Below are 21,418 nucleotides of genomic sequence, written 5' to 3' on the forward strand. Positions count from 1 at the left end.
AGGGCCTTCCTGATCGATTCTCCCCAGGGCCCAATGCCAGGTAGCACTAAGTGCCTGCTAAATTGTTCCTACCTGCCAGAGGGTTGTTTTCATAGATTCCATCAGATTCGTGGACAATCGCGGAATATTCTGGAAAGGGAAAGGGTCTTCAAGTGCCCTCTCTTTATTCTCCCTCAACCACTTACCTCAACTAATTTCCTTATGTGCTTGTTGATGACCGTGGGGTCTGGCTTTGGCATCACCCCTAATGCCCACTCAAGGGGCACCACAGGCTTGTTGGGTGTTGTAGGGGAGGTAGGCTGCTGACAAAAAACACACATATTTTTCAACTTTATTATTATTATTATTTTGAGACAGGGTCTGGCTCTGTCACCCAGGCTGGAGTGCAGTGGCATCATTTCGGTTCACTGCAACTTCTGCCTCCCAGGCTCAAGCCATCCTTCCACCTCAGCCTACCAAGTATCTAGGACCACAGGTGTGTGTCACCACACCCAGCTAATTTTTGTATTTTTAGTACAAATGGGGTTTCACCATGTTGCACAGGCTGGTCTCCAACTCCTGGGCTCAAGTAATTCTCCGGCTTAGGCCTCCCAAAGTGCAGGGATTATAGGCGTGAGCTACCACACCTAGCCATATTTTTCAACATTAACTGGGGCCTTGAGCAACTAGGAGGACCAGGGACACTGAGAAGAATGAATAAGTTTTGTATATTCATAATACCAGTAGAAACTTACATGTATGTATCTCTTAAATGCTTATAAAACAAGCATCTTATGTTGATGGAATCTAATCTGTAACTAAATACATGTTTAGATACTGCCTTTTGTTTAACAGCAACTTAAATTCTATTATTTTATTTTTATTTTTTATTTACTTTTTTTTGTTTTTTTGAGACAGAGTCTCTCTCTGTCACCCTGGCCGGAGTGCAGTGGCAAGATCTCGGCTCACTGAAATCTCTGCCTCCCAAGTTCAAGCGATTCTTGTGCCTCAGCCTCCTGAGTAGCTGGTATTACAGGCATCCACCACCAAGCCCAGCTAATTTTTGTATTTTTATTAGGGATGGGGTTCCACCATGTTGGCCAGGCTGGTCTCAAACTCCTGACCTCAGGTGATCCAGCTGCCTTGGCCTCCCAAAGTGCTGGGATTACAGGTGTGAGTCACCACACCCAGCCTAAATTCTATTATTTTAAATGGGAAAAAGCAGTGCACTCCCAGTCCGTCCAAAAATCCTATCCAAGTTCTCCAAATATCACTAAAACTTATGTATATAACAATCCATCATGGATTTTTGTGTAATACAGGATATAAAAACACCAGTTATCTAATTCTCTAATACTTAGTGATCAGTTATGGTGCATGCAGCAAATGGGTACCAGTGGGTGGCCAGGTTTATGTCCTCACGTCTGCACCTTGCTCAACACACTTAAGCGCTTCTGACTGTTCTGCCAATCATTAGGTCTCTCTGGCCGTCTTTGGTGAACTCGCTTTCTCCACAGATTTTTCTGCATTCTCACAAGACATTTGCACATAAAACTGTGAGGAAGATGGTAGCATAATGCATAACATACTTGGACAACACAAGCAGAGAACACAATCCTTTTAGGAGACCAGCCAAGACTGGTGTTCACTTTATATCCTCTTCCTGAAAGCTTCATACAATGTCAACATTTTTGCTGGTGCACACATGCAAACCTATTTTTTTTTCTATCCTTTCTCTTTAATTTATATTTATAGAGGCTGGGCACAGTGGCTCATGCCTGTAATCCCAGCACTTTGGGAGGCAAAGGCAGGTGGATCACCTGAGGTCAGGAGTTCAAGACCAACCAGGCCAACATGGTGAAACCCCCTCTCTACTAAAGATACAAAAAACTTAGCTGGGTATGGTGGCACGTGCCTATAGTCCAAGCTACTTGGGAGGCTGAGGCAGGAGAATTGCTTGAGCCAGTAAGGTGGAGTTGCAGTGAGCTGAGATTATGCCACTGCACTCCAGCCTTGGAGACAGAGCAAGACTCCATTTCAAAAAAAAATTACATTTGTAGATATATATACGTGTGTGTGTGTGTGTGTGTGTGTGTGTGTATTTTAGAGACAGGGTCTCACTATGTTGCCCAGGCTGGAGTGCAGTGGTTATTAATAAGCACCATCCCACTACTGATCAGCACAGGAATATATATATATATATATATATATATATATATATATATATATATCCTGTTAGTCCTGTCCCTCTAAGAGAACGCTAATACAATTATTTTCCCACTCCATCCCCTTTCCAGCTCCCCATCCTACTAAGAGCCACCTCTATCATTCAATAAAACCTCTGCATTCACCATCCTTCAAGTCCGTGTGACCTGATTCTTCTTGGATGCCAGACAAGGACGCAGGTACCAAGAAGGTTGGGTGTAAAAGCCTGTCACCCTGACTCTCCACTGAGCTGGCTAACACTTAGCTATCCATGGACAGCAACTGCTAAAAGAGCATTAACTGTAACACACCTCTAAATGCTGTCTTGGGGCCAGAGCCCAAAAGCACTCTCCCCGGCCCCCATGCGGCACCCGCTTGTCTGCATGTTCCCCCTCCCACAAGGGGTTTGAATGTGGCCACACCCCTGTCACAAGTCTCAGTGAAGGGATCCAGGGAACTCTCCCATCTCATCAGGACATGTCAAATAGGCTGACACTCCACTTAGAGAAGAGACGGAAAGACTGGGAAATGTCTTGTGTTTAGATTCATAGGATTTTAGCACTTGGAAGGGACTTTTGAAAGCTTTTGCTCTTACAACAAATAAAAAGACTTGTATGTTTGATGGAAAAATCTCCTAAAATTGGAAAAAATTGATCCTGAAAATAAACTAAAGTAAAACTAAAGGCACACAAGGCAGACAAATGTGCTAAAATGGCCATTCCTATGCTGTTCCTGAATGAGGGATGGTAGAAGCAGAACTAGGATGGAAGACAGGCCTGGCACTGAATCCCAGCTCTCCAACTTAGCAGCTGTTTGATCTAAGTGAGATACCTACTCTCACCAGACCTAGTTACCTAGTTTCCTTCCTCCCTTCCTCCCTTCCTCCCTTCCTCCCTTCCTCTCTTCCTCCCTTTCTCTCTTTCTTTCTTTCTTTCCTCCCTCCCTCCCTCCCTCCCACTCCCTCCCTCTGAGATGGAGTCTTGCTCTGTTGCCCAGCCTGGAGTGCAGTGGCATGATCTCAGCTCAATGCAACCTCTGCCTCCTGGGTTCCAGTGATCCTCCTGCCTCAGCCTCCTAAGTAGCTGGAACTACAGACACGTGCCAGCAGGCCGGGCTAATTTTTGTATTTTTAGTAGAGACAAGGTTCACCCTGTTGGCCAGGCTGGTCTCAAACTCCTGACCTCAAGTGATCTGCCTGCCTCGGCCTCCCAAAGTGCTGGGATTACAGGCATGAGCCACTGCTCCTGGCCCAGACCTAGTTTTCTTAACAGAGTTAATAAGATAAACTGTGTATGATGCCCTGCCAGGCATTCAACAGCTGGAAGCAATTCTGGTGCCTAATTGGCGCCAAGAGGTGGAAATTCTGTATGCACACATACAACAGGGCTTAACACACTGTGGCCAGGTTCATCATGACAAAACTACAGAATTAGGGAGGGGCTTACAAATTCCTTTTTGGTTTTCAAAAGCTTTGGCTTTCTTGCTAGCTTCCTTAGTCTTGCTAGCTTTAAAGAGTCTGGGTCCTCACTCCTACCATTGCATGTGCCACATCATCCCGCATGGCTCTGTTCTGCAGTATTTCCAGGAGACGAGCCTCCTGAGACTGGCAGGAAGGAGAACGTGCTCATGGAACCACATGCACTATTTTAAGAACAGATGCTACCAGCTCAACTGACTCAGACTCAAGTGCATGTCCTGCTGGGGCCAGAGAACGGCTCTCACTGCCATTTTGTCTCTTCGGTCTGATGGTTCAGAATCACAGTAGGTATTAATAAACCTAGGGGGCATAGTGACTATGTTATAGAGTTCAGCTGGTAAGGGTGAGATCTTTATAAGAGAACTGATCTCAAGATGTGATTATAAGAAGCAAGCATAGGCATTTTATCTTCAACATGCGAGCCTCAACCTCACTATAAATGTTTCTGTTTTGTTTTGGTTTGGTTTGGTTTTTTTTGAGACAGAGTCTTGCTCTGTCGCCCAGGCTGGAGTGCAGTGGCGCCAACTCGGTTCACTGCAAACTCTGACTCCCAGGTTCACGCCATTCTCCTGCCTCAGCCTCCAGAGTAGCTGGGACTACAGGCGCCCGCCACCACGCCCGGCTAATTTTTTGTATTTTTAGTAGAGACAGGGTTTCACCGTGTTAGCCAGGATGGTCTCAATCTTCTGACCTTAGGATCCGCCCGCCTTGGCCTCCCAAAGTGCTGGGATTGCAGGCGTGAGCACCGTGCCCGGCCAACCTCATTATAAATTTTAAACTCATCCAGGCATTTTGTATTAGTGCAAAGCATAGCTAAAATATAATGCACCCACTAAAACCAATGAGTGGTGTATATTCAATAATGCAATTTCTTCAATCTCATTATATAAAGTTTATTCACTAAGAGTTTGCCATCTACTAAGTGAGACACTATCCAATGTGACATCCAAATTCTGAGTTGAATCAATGGTTAGTAGAGAAATTTGTAAATTATCATCAAGATACTTAAAATTTTAAATCTAATTTTATGTTGAATGGAGCTTTTTTAAAGCTTGAAACAGTCTAAATGATCTTTAACATTAAGATGAGTTACTATTCTTTTCCTTTCTTTTTGGTCCTAGGTGTATTGAGTTCTTAGCAGGAACACAACAAATAGAAGATCAATTATAAAACAGAGTAATGAGAATGATGTTCTTCCTCTTTATTAGCCTCTGGTATGAAGATATAATTCTCAAACTGTCAGGGCTAAGCTGTCCCATTGATAAAATGGGAATAATGGCCGGGCGCAGTCGCTCACGCCTGTGATCCTAGCACTTTGGGAGGCCACGGCGGGCGGATCACGAAGTCAGGAGTTTGAGACCAGCCTGGGCCAACATAGTGAAACCCCGTCTCTACTAAAAATAAAAAAATTTTAAAAATTGCCAGGCATGGCAGTGTGTGCCTGTAATCCTAGCTACTCGGCAGCCTGAAGCAGAAGAATCACGTGAACCCAGGAGACGGAGGTTTCAGTGAGCTGAGATTACACCATTGCATTCCAGCCCAGGTGATAGTGCAAGACTACGCCTAAAAAAAAAAAAAAAAAAAAAAAAAAAGAATAATACCAATTTTTAAAATTCTTCCATTTTAGAACATAAAGCAACATTGTAATAGCCAATTACTATAAATGACAAAAAATAGTGAGTGGCACTGATCCTTAGAGAGAAAATAATACCTACCGATTTAGAATTTCTAGGCTCCAGCACCAGTGACAGTTTGTAAATATCATCTTCAGTGTGATAGAGGTCGAGGGAAAGCTACAACAAAATTAAAACAGATAAATATGTTGGATTACATTTACTTATTTATTTACGTTGCTGAATTTTTGTTCAAGTTGAATGTTTAAGTTCACTGTCTAATACAGGAATTTGAGTAAATGCAGAACAATAAAAAGACGGCATGCAGAGATGGAAAATGAACTTTAAAAGAGAAAACGTTAATCCTGGTTAATCATCAGTATCGACAAGAACCATCAACTCAATTCCTCAGCAATATTTACTGAGCAGCTCCCAGGTGCTCAGTGCTGAGTCACAGATGAGGGCTACCTGATGTTTCCAGGCTGGAAGCAGGGACAGATGCAAACAATAAGAGTTGTAAATGTAATAAATGCTGCCTTTGAGGTTTGATTAAAGAACTGTGGAAATAAAGGAGCAGTTAACTAGGCTCCTATTATTTGAGAGCATTGTGCTAAGTCCTAGTGAGGCAAGCTGATATAAAATCATTCCTTGCCCCCAAGCGCCTGATAATTTATTTGAATAAATAGGGCCTGAACCTAAAAAGGTGTATTCATAGCAATAAAAGGCAGCACATGCTGAGTGTGAAGTAGTTGCTCCACTTTAAGTGCTCCAGGAACCGGTCAGAAATCAGGGAGGTAGCATAGTAAATACATGAGGGCAGAGGCTGTGTAGTCAGGCAGGGCTGGGTTCAAGCATGGAGCCTGCCACTGGCTAGCTCTGTAACCTTTAGCAAGTAATTTCCTCTCTGACACTCAGTTACCACATCTGGAAAATGGAAATGATCATAAAAGTCCCTACTGAGTTGGATTTGTATCAAGACCAAAAATGAAATAACGCATGTAAAGTATTTCACACAGGACCTGGTACACAGTAAAATCTAAAGAAGTGTTATTTTGTAGTGTTAATGTTACTGTGTTATTATCGTATTTGCTATTTGTTATATTATTATTATGCATAGGGGCCACTGGAGACGGAAATGATCAGGATGGATTCATGCAGGTCCTTGTGAACCGAAACTTAACCAGGGGGACTGGGACGGAATCTAGACAAAAGAGAGAGGAAGATCATTGTAGGCAAGGACAACACAGATCCAGATTGGAGAACGTGGATAAACTCTGTAAAGCCCTACAATGCATATTCTCACTCACCTGAAACAGAAGTCATGAGGTTAAAATAAGCCTGAACAATTCCCACCTACTCCTTTAAAGCTAGAACACTCCATGGATCACATCACTTCCCCGGCCATGAACATAACCAGTGCTGGCTGCCTTCTTTGACCATGTAGGAATGAAAACTGTTCTTTAACATATTTTATCTAATGTGTGTATGAGAGTGGAGTGAGGGGGAAAAGAAAGAAGGAGGAAGCCAGAGAAAACTCAGAGGTGAAGATGTTTTCAAAGATTCCTTTTCCTGTTCTATTTCCTTTAAAAAAGAAGTTGGCATTATAAAATTTCATTTTCAAATCATTCACTCAACAAATATTTATCAGTAATCTACTATGTGCCAGGGACTGTTATAGTCACTGTTCTAGCAGCTGCTTGAATGTAACATTTAAATTAAGGACTTCACAATCAGGTCACGTTTCTTTTACCTGCACTTTGTCACGAAGTTTTTTTTCTAAACAAAATAAAACTGATTTAACTGTGAAATTTCCCCAGTATCATTACAAGATCATGACAATCCTGCTTACAAAAAAGAGACATGGTATTCACCTTCCCCTGAACAGCAATCACTCCTACCTCCCGGGCTCTGCCTTGTTACAGGAAAGGAAACCTCGACATGTCACAAACAAATGCCTTTGGGAGCCATTCCATTATATAAAAGAGTCGAGTAGGATGTGTGAAAGGTACATTTTGATAGAGACACTGGTACCACAACGTCTTATTTGGAAAACAGTCTTTGCAGATGTAATTTATTTAGGGATCTTTCCTCTTAGCGCCACAATTTAAAAAAAAATTATGATGATAAATGGGACCCAACACCGCTCTCCATTAGGGAAGTCACAGGGAGAGGTGTGGTTTGTGATGAACATCGCTACTCAGCAATGACAAATTGCTGTCAGCCTAACATTGGACCTTGAGTTGCCAAATCTTCTGATTTGTTCAGAGAAGCCAGAAATCTGGAGTTTTAGATAAACTATCCCAATTTTTAAACAGTGGGAACTAACTAACAACAAAATTTTATGATTACATATGGACCAAATAAAATACATCAGCCGTGGGCAGTTGTCTACTATTTTGTAATTCCCACAACAGACAACTGCACCAGGCTCTCAGTCTCATGAAAATGGACAGCACATCTGTCTTTTGCACCTCTGTATCCCCTGTCCCAGCTTGCAGCCTCGTACTGTGAAGGTTACATAAAGAGAGAAAACCGAGTGACTCCTTCCTTCTGAATTCCTTGTTATCAGGAGTTAGTGCAGACTTGGAGGAGTATGTTCCCTTCCTCCTGACTCAGCTTCCAAGTCCTGTGATCACTGGCACCAGCATCTGCTGGAGATGAGATGACAGCAGCACTACCACTGCCAACCAAGAATCCAAATTAGCCACACACTAAGGCGGGGAGATGCTCTTTCAAGAGAAACAGAACATCCTTGGGTATTTCCATGTGTCAAATGGATAACTGGCTCGGCGATGGAAATGTTTTGGTAGTCTCCAAATACTTGCTCTCTGCTTATTAGTAGTGCGAGCCTGGGCATGCAATTAACCTTCTTGAGTCTCAGTCTCCTGATCTGTGAAATGGGAATCATAAATAATAGCTGCCTCCAAGAACTATGGTGAAGATTAAATGAGCTAGAGTTTGTTTAGAAGGTCACAAATGCAGGGTTTGGCTTCCAGTCAATGCACGAGTCAAATGCCACTGTGCTTATCCATGAATGTAAAGCTGCCACTTGGGGTTACTCCTAGCATCTCTTCTTTCCCAGCCATGATTCTACTTCCTCTCTCAGATCTCCTCCGGGCTTTACGGACCTGCCCAAAGAGTGATCTGTTCTACTTTCTACACACCTTTTTTATAATATGGGCTGCTCATCAATGGAATCTCAAGAACATTTGCTTTTGTCAAACATATTTTGAGCCTGACTGTTTTTTTCTGACAAATGTTCCGATCCACTGTTTCAAGTTGTTGCATTTACCAACCTATCCTTTCAGCAAAGCTGGTTGCAGATTCAGTCTTCAGTAGGATCTACATTGGCTTGACTGTTTATCATAAAATAAAACACACCTGGACGTCAGACTGCCTCTACTCACCATTTTTGAAACTCTTCTTATTCTTCTTCTTCTTTTTTAAAAATGAGACTAAAATTAAAAATACAGGGGCTTTCCAGTTATTTGCATGTACTCAAAATGGTAAAAAGTAACTGATAGGGCTAAAAATACCATGAAAAGATTCAGACTATTTCATACCCCATGGAACAGAAGCATCAGCTTGTAAAACTCCTGGTTACGTGAATGGGGATGTAAGGGAAATGTCCTCTTCAGATATTCCCTGAAAAGAGGAACAATACGAATCCCAACAGTTTGGTGGCGTGGTCCTCCTTCCCTCAACATGCCTGGTGCCGTATTCAAGGGGCCAAGGATACAATGATAAAAATGACAAACAAAGCTCCTACCCTCATAGATTTTGTCCTGTAATTACTTCCTTTACTGCACATCATGAAGAGGGGGAGAGAACGGTATTAATTAATTTTTACAGATGTGAAATAAATTAGATGTCAGCAATGTGCCCACATGAGAGAGCAAATGTCCATTTGAGGGGAACCTGGCCCAGCCTGCGATGCAGAAGGTTACTCCCTGTCCTTTGTAAATCTCAGTTTCTTCTTTTGTTTAAAAAAAAAAAAAAAAAAAAAAAAGGACGGGGCAGGGGTGATATTATATAAAAGGACGGGGCAGCCTACCCAGGCTGCATTGCAGGGTGTGTGTGAGAATTTACTGAGGAAATGTATGTGAAAAGTGCTGTGAAAATTGTAATCAACTATTACAGAAAGTTAAAGCACTGCCCTACAGCCTACCACACAGAGTAGGCATTTCATAATTGTTGATGAACTTAAGGCTTCTCTTTTTCTGTCCTCCAGGGCTGTCCATCATATACAGGCGACCTCAGCTGGGGCCATATTTAGATGAAAACAATCACTTCAGGTGAAAATTTAGAGTCCTGGGGCAAAATGAATCACCCCTTCCGATGCTGGCATGTGGACGCCTTCACATGCATTGGGGCAGCTGTGGTCAGCCATATGATTCTAATCCAGATATGTGTGTGCTTCATAAAACGGCCACTGCGCTCTAGTGACCACAAGATAGAAGCCTCCTCGGTCCTCATGTTGAGGAGATTAACTCCTCAGGAGTCAGGAAGAATGAATGTATACTGCTATGCACTAAACTTTCTTCTTGGCTGTGTGGGGAGAGAAAGGATCTCGGCTTGAAGTTTGGTGACTCATACGCAGGATTGTGCTATCGTGATGAGCTATCGGGCTGGTACTACAGAATCAAGTTGACTCTTGGTTCCTTATTCTCAAGACTCCACCGGTTCTCACATCTAGAATCCTAGAAGTTTAGAGCTGGAAGAGACCTCACAAATCAGCATAAAACACTTATTTTAAAAAAGCCAAAGACAAGGCTCTTAGCAAGGAGAAAAAGCCAAGCAACTGCAGAGGGAAGGCTGAAAGCAAGGTCTCCCACCTAGGATTCTGCCACTACACTATGCTGCCCAACACTGCATTTACTAAATACGGCGCTTGATGGCTTCTAAGTTTTCCTTCAATATGAGAGAGAGAGAGAAAGATTCCTCCCCAGCAAAAAGGAATTTTTTTCTTAGCCTTTATTTCTAGAGTTCAGATTTTTTTCATTTGTACTCCTGAAATTTTATTGAAAATCCTTCGATATTTCTCTAAATATCTCTTTGTCGTAATGTTGCTTGTTTCATTTATAACTCAAATTAATTTCTCTACCCCATTAGTATCTTTTACCTCTATGAGAAATTGCCCAAGGGTAGGCACCTGCTCTCTGAAGTTATGCTTGACATCATGGACAGCTTCGACACAGACACTGGAAGCCTAGGCTCCACACGGAGACGGGTCTGCAGACATCACCTGCAGCTGTGGGTCTGCAGTCTGATTGGGGCTACAACTCTGGTCACTCATTCATGGAAACATATTTACATGGCAAATCATTAATAAATGCAGGTGCTTCATATACACCATGGAATACTATGCAGCCATAAAAAAGGATGAGTTCTGTCCTTTGTAGGGACATGGATGAAGCTGGAAACCATCATTCTCAGCAAACTATTGCAAGGACAGAAAATGCAGCAGACCTAGGGGATTTAGGCTCTCAGAAATTAAGAGGAGCTATTGGTTTCATTTTCCACAGCCATACAAGGAAAACAGTTAATTCAGTATTGCAGTTGAGTTTCAGATGCTACAGTGTTATAAACCCAAACAGGGAAGTTGTACCTTTACTTTTGTTTAAGGAAGGGCGAGTGAATTTTGTTATGCCTCTTCTTCCCACAAAGAAGCAGCCAGTGGGAAATGTTCTCTTCTATACACCTGTTGTGTCTAGAAGTTCTAGGATGCGGAGACCAGCTAAACATGTGTGCCACAAATGCCAAAAAGTATGAGTGGTAGGTGAACTTCTTTTCCTAAGCCACATCACTCCTAAATACAGCATGCAGTTCATTTATTGAGTTCCTAAATATGCCAGGAACTGTGAGAGGTGCGAGGGATATGATATGTAAGGCAGGTAAACAGAAAAAAATTGAATTCAGAGTGACTCCTCCTATAGTTAAGGAAAATAGAAAGTGCCAGGGTGACATGTGACAGATGCATGACTGCTTTGGAGGGGGAGAGAGAATGCTCCAGAAAGACAGGCTTTTGAATTTGAACTCGCCATATGGATGGGTAGGGATAGGATTCTCCCAGAAAGTGCAAAGGCCAGAAAGCAGAAGGCAGCATTTCGTGGAGTGCAAAGTACAAGAAGTTCAGTATTTCTCAAAGGCTGGTAAAATGTGGGAGAGGGTGATGGCAAAGAAGGCTGGGCTGACGGTTGGAGACTGAGTCTTCAAGAACCTTGAATGCCAGTCTGTAAACTACATCCTGGAGGTTTGGGAGGTTCGTAATGGGAAGAGGGGGATCACAGAGAAGGTCCTTGCATTACTCCAGGCTTCAGCTAAAGCACTGCAGTGAGGATAAAGAGGAGCGGATGACCGGAGGACATATAGAAGGATGTGATGAGTTGGACGAATGTGGTGAAGGAGAGCGAGGGCTGAGACAGAGTCTGGAGGAGCTTCTCTAAAAACTCCAGAAGTGGAGTCATACGGCAGAGACTGGGCCCCTCTGAACAAAGGTAGATTTCTTTGCCCCAAGATTTGCTGGTTATGGAAAATACTAATCAAGGTTCCTTTTCCCTTGTCCTATGAGATTTCCTCTCATCTATTGACTCTGAAACCAATTTTCCTCCAGAATGAATTGCTGGCACACATCTTACTATGACTCCTGGAAAGAAAGGTGCAGAAGAGTTACAGAGCCCAAACTTGGCTCCTTGGAACTCACCGTGAGCAGGTTGATCAAATCCATGTTGGGTTCTAGGTGGTGAGAGGCATTCTGCAGGGAGACTAGTTCACTCAGGGTAACGGAGAGCTGGTGCATTTTCACAATGTTCACTTTGTTCTCCTCCGTCCAGTCTGGGAAAATGACATGGACTGCTATCAAGTCTTTCAAGTGTACTCCAAGGATGGGGATTTTGAAGCCATCACAGTCGGCAAAGGCCTTGCGGTAATTGCAGTAATTACCGTTGGAGGAGACCAACTCTGTCATTTCATTCCAGTTCTGGGAACAGATGGAAAAGTAGAATTTTCAAACAGCTTTTTCCCTTCTGCACACCCCCAGGCCCTGCAATGTGTGGCTAGGAAATTCCTCAGCTACTGAGAAAAGTATCACTTGCACCAATGTTGCTACAGGGAAATATTAATCAGGAAAAAGAAAGTTAGAAAACGTACTAGGCCTGGCTACACATTGAGCAGCCGGTTCCATTTTGCTATAAAACAGAAATAGCCTACACATCTGCCTACCTACTAGAGATGTTGGGATATTAAATGGCATCATGTATTCTTAAGTGGGAGTTTATGAAAATATTACTGTCCACAAATGCAAGCATGTCGAATATTAAAATTTTTTAGTTGTTCCAAGAAAGTTGCATTCCAGATATTACTTGAGGTTAATCTGGGACACTGTGGGGTAGGGAAAGTTGCAATGCGTTATGAGATAGCTGTGGTTCTATATTCTGCCTAACTAGAAGGGTGACCTTGAACAAGTCACTTCACTTCTTTAGGCCTCGGTTTCTTTCTCTATAAGTAAGAGAAGTTCCAATAAATAATTTTAAAAGATACCCTGGTAGTTCTCCAAGCCTCTATAAGCTTCTATCAGATTCTTATTCTTCACAACATTTAAAATTTGTTTTTGCTTTTTACTTGAGATTTGGTACAAAGCTAAAAGAAAATGAAATACTTATTACCTAATACGTTCCATTATACTTGGAATGAGTACAGAGTTTGAGGTCAAACAACAGTACTTCTGTCGTTTACTACTTCCTCTTGTTTATGTGGACAAGTTATTGTTGGTTGCTTCACAGTAACCAGGCATGGTCTTTCTAGTAGACCCCGATTTTAATTAGTCTACTCTCTCCCAAAGCAGCCCTTGTGACTCAGGCAGAGCTGTTTCCATTTCCAGGACCAAGAATGGGTTCTGATTTATCATCAGAGTAATTGCATCCCTCTAGTTTGTGACCAGTTCAGGAACCCAGGGTTAAGCCAATCAGTACGTCGTATTCCTCTGGCAACTGTTATTGGTCCAGGGATGGGCTTAAGACCTGAGTTGGCTCAAAAGATCTTTAATTCTATGCGTGAAGAGTTGAAGTGAGAAGTCTTCCCTATCTTCAGCTCTCATGAACAAGAGAACATAATTTTTTGGTTGCTACAGACAGCCCAATTAGGAGAAAAACCAGTTTGATGAAACAAACAAAAAAACAAAACTCTCTAATACTCAGAGGCAGGCAGAGACCCTGAGTCAGAGGTCTGATCAGACCATGCCTGCTCTGTCTCTGGACTTCCAGGTATGTCCCCCAGGGTGGAGTGCAGTGGTATGATCCTGGCTCACTGCAGCCTCAAACTCCTGGGCTCAAACCATCATTCCACCTCAGCCTCCCAGATAGTTGGGACTACAGGCACACACTGCCACACCTGGCTAATTTTTTTTTTTTTTTTTTGTAGAGACAGGATCCAGTTATGTTACCCAGGCTGATGTCAAACTCCTGGCCTCAAGCAATCCTCCCACCTCCACCTCCCAAAGTACTGAGATTGCAGGTGTGAGCCACCACACCTGATGGACAATGCATTTCCTGATTGTTTAATTGCTGTAGAAGTTTTTTTCTTTTTCTTTTAAACTCACAGCTAAAAGTGTCCATATTGAAATAACAAAGTGCACTCTTACGTGACAATCTTTTCATAAGGATGAAATGCTCCTTTTTGCTCAAGAAGAAAAAGAGAACTATCATGTCATAAAAATAAATACGGCAGAAATCTCAGTTTGGAAAATGATCACTTTTTTTTTATATATATATACACATATTTTTTTTTTCATGACAATTCAGTTCTAAATCTGAGGATTTGTATACAAGGCCTATGTCTTCCCTTTTCTCTTTTGATGTGCCCAACACAGTGTTATGAATAGTCGTTCAATGACTTTATTTCAGGAGTTAGGGTAGGAACTATTTCTGTCTTATTTACTTTGTGTATCACAGTGCCTATCACATAGTAGGACCAAACAGATACCTGTTGAATATGTTGGCTTTTGTTTTTGTTTTTGTTTTTGTTTTTTTGAGACAGTCTCCCTCTGTTGCCCAGGCTGGAGTGCAGTGGTGTGATCTCAGCTCACTGCAAGCTCCGCCCTCCAGGTTCACGCCTTTATCCTGCCTCAGCCTCCCGAGGAGCTGGGACTACAGGTGCCCGCCACCTCGCCCAGCTAATTTTTTTTGTATTTTTAGTGGAGATGGGGTTTCACTGTGTTAGCCAGGATGGTCTCGATCTCCTGACCTTGTGATCCACCCGCCTTGGCCTCCCAAAGTGCTGGGATTACAGGAGTGAGCCACCACGCTGGCCACCACTACAATATGTTAATGATATTCAAAGCATTCTTCCTGGGACACTTACCACCACCTCCAACCTGTTTTTCCAGGTGAACTCAGCTGGTGTGGTTATTCCCTTTCTACTTTGTCCCCATGTATGAACTACCACTGGTTTAAGAGGAAAACCTTCCCCCTCTGAGTGACATTTGTTAGGCGTATACTAAATCTGAACAATTTACAAATGCATTTTTTTACTTTTAACTAGGATCAAATCTACTGTACCTTTGTAACTTCTGAAGAAAGATGAGAATGCGTCTCTTTGAGGCGTGAAATGGAACTATGACTGAGGCCTCCCACCACTGCCATCAGGGTGTTAAAATTTTTGAGCTGAAGGAGCTTCTGCAATAAAAATGCATCAATGCTTTTTAAGGATTTTTAAATTAGTCTAAACTTTGTGAATTACAAGTACATTTATGCACAATTTTAATAACAAGAAGCTAATGAAAAAATTACATCAATTTAAAATGAAGCACAAATAGAATCAGAGAAATATATCTATTACTTCACAGAAAAATAGCTATGTTAAATGCTTCTAAGCATTGCTTTTTGAAAGCAATCTTCTTGCATGGCAAAAATACGATTTGTTCATTAGACATCAGCAAGTAGTTTAGTTGTCCAGTGCTCTTATACTGTGAACACCACATTTCCTCAAGGACTTTTCTCAACAGAGTGAATGAACATCTAGAACTCAAGAACCCAGTCTGATTACCAGACATACCTTTGCAACATTGATAAACTTTGTGATGACTTCTGCCCTTTGCTGGGGGGTTGGTTTGCTAAGAACCATCAATTGGACCCACTTAGAGATTCCATTAAATAAAGCTATCGATCTTTCCAAAGTTGGATTATTCTCCAGGCAGCCATGGATGACATAGCTTTGGTAATCAGTGAACTAGGAAAGGAAGATTCAGAGATTCTGAATTATAATGTAAAATCAGAAATTAGAATATAGAAGAGGTAAGATATTGTTTCATAACAACAGAATAATTTCTTTTATTTCACATTTACAATGGCATCCTAAAAGTTTCAATATACATGTGTCTTTAAAATATTATTTTGCTGTTTTTCAAACCCCACTACTCACCCCATGCACAGACACCCACTACTACACATCACAGCTTTGGTGGGAGGAGAAAGAGGCAAGATTCAAAGTGGTATTCCAATGAGTTCAAAATTTACTGGGTCATAAGATCCACCTGTGGCACTTGGTAAAATGCTGGTTCCTGGGAACACCCTAGGTGTAAACGATCACTATCTTCAGAAGAAAAACCAAAGACTCTCCTTTTTTTTTTTTTTTTTTTTTTTTCAGACCAAGTCTCGCTCTGTTGCCAGGCTGGAGTACAGTGGCGCAATCTTGGCTGACTGCAATCTCCGCCTCCCGGGTTTAAGCGATTCTCCTGCCTCAGCCTCCTGAGTAACTGGTACTACAGGTGCAAGCCGCCACGCCTGGCTAGATTTTTTTTTGTATTTTTAGTAGAGATGGGGTTTTGCCATGTTGGCCAGGATGGTCTCGATCTCTTGACCTCATGATCCGCCCACCTTGGCCTCCCAAAGTGCTGGGACTAAAGGCGCGCTGGGCCAAGAATCTCCATTTTTAACACACTGCTGGTGATTCCAATCAGGCAAGTTAAAGATACAATGGTATACAATGAAGAGGAGGAAATGAACACAAACATAATGATTTCAAATTAGCATCCGTTGTAAAGTTGTTTCAAGAAAAAAGAAGACAGAGGAAAAAAAATCAATTGAAGTAAGGCTGCTCTTTAGCAAGACAAACACATTTTCAAAATGTTAGCATGGAGGTCAAAAAATACATATGAGCTTTCTATCATATAAGCAGTGCGGGGGACTCCCTCCCATGGCCTGCCTGCGGGGAATCGTTAAGGTACCCTCCAAGTAGGATTACTTAGTGAAAGAATCAGTCTTTCAGAAATTCATGCTTCTAACCAAGACAGTCTTCTTTGCAAGCAATAATGTAATTCATTCTCCGACACCTTGGAAAAGGAGAAGGAGGAGGCGCAACTTCCCCAGAGCTTGGCGAGACAAAGCAAAGTGGTTGGCTGATTGTGAACCAATGTGGAAAATGTTATCATAACAGGAGGATAGAGAGCAGGAGGCTAAGAAATCACAGACCAGAGAAAGAAAAGGGGGAGTTAGAGAAGGAATGAGGCTCCATCAAGATGAGTAGGAAAGAAAAGTTTAATTCAGGATCTCTATCTCTGGGAAAGAAAGAACCTGATGTTGAGATTCTCCTTAAAGTCTACAATTCCTGTTTTCAACCTACACCCATAATTAGCCATTTATACAAATCCGAACCTAACTAAATATTTTTTCCCAAAAACGAAGGGCCTAGCAAAACATATTCACTTGGGAGAAGTCAATGGAGCTAAATCAACCTTGAATGGTTAAATCTCCACTGACTATTTAGAAAAATCACGCTTTAATCCTATGAAAGGAGACATTGAAAATAGCGACAGAAATATAGCTCCTGAGCCATAAAATAAAGACAGGATAATATTTATCTTTGGTTAAAAGGGATTGTTCCTGTGAATTAAGGGCACTTTTCCAGCAGAGCACAGTGATAGAAGCTGCCAACACTTCAGAGTATGAAAATGCAGCTCTTGGGAAAGTTGGCATCGTGGTTGTTATCCTTGGAAGAATAAATGTCAAGTTTCTTACTGAGATCCTTCTAAAAGATTTATGCTCCAGAAAAGTGAGGTGCTCAGCCAATTCAATGGGCTCCAGATGGTCAAACAGCAGACAGGCTTTTCCCTTCTTGGATATTTTTTTCCTCTGTGTGACTCTTCTCATCCAGTCATAGGAAGGACTATAAAAGAAGAGTGAGTCCGGTCAATGTGTTGAAAGCCCATTTCACTCAATGGAAGTTATTAACCTACTGACTCTGTAACTCTTGGCTTGCTTCCAGGGGCTTGTGCAAAATACATGCCCTGTCTTTCATATTTGAAGAGAAAACCACTGACCAATTGCCAATAGAACATAAACTTGGAGTTGTTTTTCCAGACAGAGTAGGTTTTGCACTGATCCATCCAGAATCTCTTACTTAGTCTCTTTGTGACCAGCAAGGTCTGGATCATAAAGGAAAGGTCAGGGCTAGTATATAAATTTGGGAGTTTATCAGGATATAGATGGTGATTTAAGGCACATGGAAACCACTAGAAGCTGTGGTTCTCATACTTTAGTATAACATGAATTATCTGAAAAGCTTGTTATAAAGACAGATGCCTGGGCCTTACTGCCAGAGGTTCTGATTTATTAGGAATGATCTTGAATAATATGTTTTTTCACCAAACATCCCTTATAATTCCCGGATCATTCACTATTGATTACTATTGAAGAAGTATTCAATAGTAATCGACAGTGGAAAACAGAGATACCTAACACACAAGAACATACATTTGCAAGATGGATAACCATATTTAGGATCATCAAATAGTCTTCCCTGTGCAAAGTTACCTAGTTGATACGAAAGTGGCCTAATTGCACCAGTTACCTAATAACTGAGCTAACCAGCTCCTGACATCTATGGTCAACCACCATAAGGTTGTTGTTCTGAGGCCAACCTCAGCAGCACCATGGTACAGAGCTTCTCAAGCTTGCATGTGAATCACTTGGGGATCTTTAAAGTGCGGATTCCAATTCAGGTTAAAGGTAGAGCCTAGAGGCTGCATTCCTAATGAGCTCCCAGGTGATGCTAATGTTGCTGGTCTGCAGACCACACTTTGAGTAGTGAAGGCATAAGAGATGTTAACTAGATTCAGACTCAGTAACTCATACCGAGCGTCTATTGTGTGTCAAATGCTTTCATGCATTATCTTATGTCCTTATTGGATGTTCATAATAATCCCACGAGAAAGGTACTGTCCACATTTTACAAGTAAAGAAACTGCAGCTTGGAGAGATGAGTTGTGTCCAACACGGCTTGTACTCACTGCAGCAAGGCTTTTCTCACAGAAGCAAACCTAGATTCAGGAGTGGGATACACTCAGGACAAGTGGGGTGATCACTACTTCCTCCCCTAAGCAGTGGACTCATCGAGTGTGAAAGACGTTGGTGCCACTCTTACATGCTGGATATGTCGATGAGGCTGACGTGTTTTTCATATCCTAGTTGACTAGCTACTTCCCGGAATTCCTCAGTCATACGAATCAAACCAAGATCCAAATTAAACTCTGCAGGAAATTTCAGAATCCAGTACCTGAAAGGCATCAAATATTTTTGGTAGCTGGAATATTTCAAGCTGGATATCTATGGAAATGATTGTACCATTTTACAGACTACATTTAACACTGAATCCAAGACCCTACTTCAAATTAGCCATCTCCTGTCTCCAAACCCCCATCCATCACGTGGAGCCTCTCTCTGCCCTCCTCCTATCTCAAACCACTCCCATTCATAGCCTCTCTTTCAGTTGAAAGGAAACCCTTCCTTCAAGTCATGGTGAGTAGGTGGGAATGGGTGTGGCGAGGGAGTAGAAGAAAATAAATCCACCCTTTCTAAGAGCTAGTTTCATTCCTTAATCACATTTACTACTACTTAATCTCTAGTGCAAAAGATAAAGTTTCCCCCACCCCACCCAACAGAGGAGGGCCAATTTTAACAAAGTTGGTGGGAGGGGTATCAGAGTAGACTCTGTTGTCAAACTAGGTCTGCAGCTTGGGGAAAAGGAAATTGTCAACAATTGCAGAACTAGAAACTACAACCGTGCCAGAACTAGAAGCTACAAGAAATTAAATTTGTAAATGTATTTACCTCATGAAGTAGCAGATCTTTAATCGAAATTCATTGCAGCTTTCTCCAGTGGCATTTCGATACGTAAACCAGTTAAAGAAAAAATTCGTGCACCTCATTTCCTTTACACACACCTGCAGCTGTGCCCTCAATGTATATCAATTCCTAGTAAGAGGACCATGCTGGGGACATTTGGGGTTATAAAGACACTCAAATACACAGAGAAGTGGCCTCTGATGACTTCGACACTGAACAATTGAAACTTGATTTATTATAGCTCTGGAATATATTTTTTTGGTCTGAAGGAGAAGCCAGTTACAGGATTAGTTTTGCCTTCCTCCACACTTAATAACTGCCAATTGTAATTACAAATAGAATGGCAACTATACATAATTAAAATTGATAGTACAGAGAAATACTATCTATTTTTATTTTTATTATTATTATTTTTTGAGACAGAGTCTGGCTCTGCCACCCAGGCTGGAGTGCAGTGGTGCAATCTTGGCTCACTGCAAACTCTGCCTCCCGGGTTCACGCCATTCTCCTGCCTCAGCTTCCCGAGCAGCTGGGACTACAGGCGTACGCCACCACACCCGGCTAATTTTTTGTATTTTTAGTAGAGATGGGGTTACACCATGTTAGCCAGGATGGTCTCGATCTCCTGACCTTGTGATCCGCCTGCCTCGGCCTCCCAAAGTGCTGGGATTACAGGCGTGAGCCACCGCACCTGGCCGAGAAATACTATTTTAACCAAAAAGATTTTGCATTTAGGATTAATGCCTTATACAGTTATGCACCACATAACAATGTTTCAGTCAATGAAGGGCTGCATATATGACAGTGGTCCAATAAGATTAGAGTGGGATTGAAAAATTCCTGTTACCTAGTGACATGGTAGCCAGCATAATGTTGTAACCAATGCATTACTCATGTGTTTGTGGTGATGATGGTGTAAACAAATCTGCTGTTGTGTGAGTCATGTAAAAGTCTAGTATATACAGTCACGTACAGTATATGATACTTGATAATGAGAATAAATGACTGTTATTGGTTTATGGACTTACTATACTATTTTTTGTTGTAATTGTAGAGTACTCCTTTTACTTATGTAAAAAAAAATAAAAAGTTAACTGTAACACAGCCTCAGCAGGTTCTTCAGGACTTATACCGGAAGGAAGGGGTATTATCATAGGAGATGACAGCTCCATGCCTGTTACTACCCCTGAGACATTCCAGTGGAATAAGAGGTGGAGGTGGAAGACAGTGATATTGATGATTCTGAGCCTGTGTAAACCTAAACTTAGGCTAATGCATGTGTTTGTGTCTTTGCTTTTAATAAAAAAGTTTAAAAAGTAAAAAAAAAAAAAAAAAAAAAAAAAATTTAATAGAATAAGTTTGTAGAATAAAGATATTGAGAAAGAAAATATTTTTTACAGCAGTACAATATATTTGTGTTTTAAGGTAAGTACTATTACAAAAGGATTAAAAAGTTTTTAAAGGTTTATAAAGTATAAAAGTTACAGTAAGTTAAAGTTATTTTATTATTGAAGAAAGAAAAATATTTTTATAATTTGGTGTAGCCTAAGTGTATAGTGTCTATAAAGTCTACAATATTGTACATTAATGTCCTAGGCCTTCACATTCACTCTCCACTCACTCACTGACTCACCCAGAGCGGATTCCAGTCTTGCAAGCTCCATTTGTGATAAGCGCCCTATACAGGTGTACCACTTTTTATCTTTTATACCGTATTTTTACTATACCTTTTCTATGTTTAGATACACAAATACCCACTATTGTATTACAATTGCCTATAGAATTCAGTATAGCCACATGCAGTACAGGTTTGTAGTCCAAGATCAACAGGCTGTGTAATATAGCCTAGATGTGTAGTAGGCTACAGCATCTAGGTTTATATAAGCACACTCTATGACATTTGCAAAATCATGAAATCATCAAATGATGATTTCCCCGTCGTTACGCTATGCGTAACTGTATAGGTACTCTAATTTCTTCTTTAATATTTGAAAATGTCATTTTCAGGTACCTTAATACTCAGGTTG

General features: G+C 41.5%; 1 protein-coding gene across 11 annotated transcripts in view; it reads right to left on the reverse strand.

Moving 5' to 3' along the window:
- Window positions 1–21,418, reverse strand: part of RASGRP3 (RAS guanyl releasing protein 3) — a 129,159-nt gene that overhangs the window by 24,814 nt on the left and 82,927 nt on the right. For 10 of the 11 annotated variants that reach the window (XM_050754958.1, XM_050754961.1, XM_050754962.1 and 7 more), the window contains 8 exons: window positions 19,377–19,447; window positions 18,691–18,822; window positions 17,286–17,433; window positions 15,325–15,498; window positions 14,829–14,945; window positions 11,978–12,253; window positions 5,377–5,454; window positions 186–302 (listed from right to left, as the gene is read on the reverse strand). In XM_050754958.1, coding sequence (XP_050610915.1) covers window positions 186–302; window positions 5,377–5,454; window positions 11,978–12,253; window positions 14,829–14,945; window positions 15,325–15,498; window positions 17,286–17,433; window positions 18,691–18,822; window positions 19,377–19,447 — 1,113 coding nt within the window. The remainder of the gene's footprint in view (window positions 1–185; window positions 303–5,376; window positions 5,455–11,977; window positions 12,254–14,828; window positions 14,946–15,324; window positions 15,499–17,285; window positions 17,434–18,690; window positions 18,823–19,376; window positions 19,448–21,418) is intronic. The other variant, XM_050754956.1, reaches the window with a different exon arrangement.

Source organism: Macaca thibetana, chromosome 13 (assembly GCF_024542745.1).
Source record: "Macaca thibetana thibetana isolate TM-01 chromosome 13, ASM2454274v1, whole genome shotgun sequence".
NCBI classification, from domain to species: domain Eukaryota; kingdom Metazoa; phylum Chordata; class Mammalia; order Primates; family Cercopithecidae; genus Macaca; species Macaca thibetana.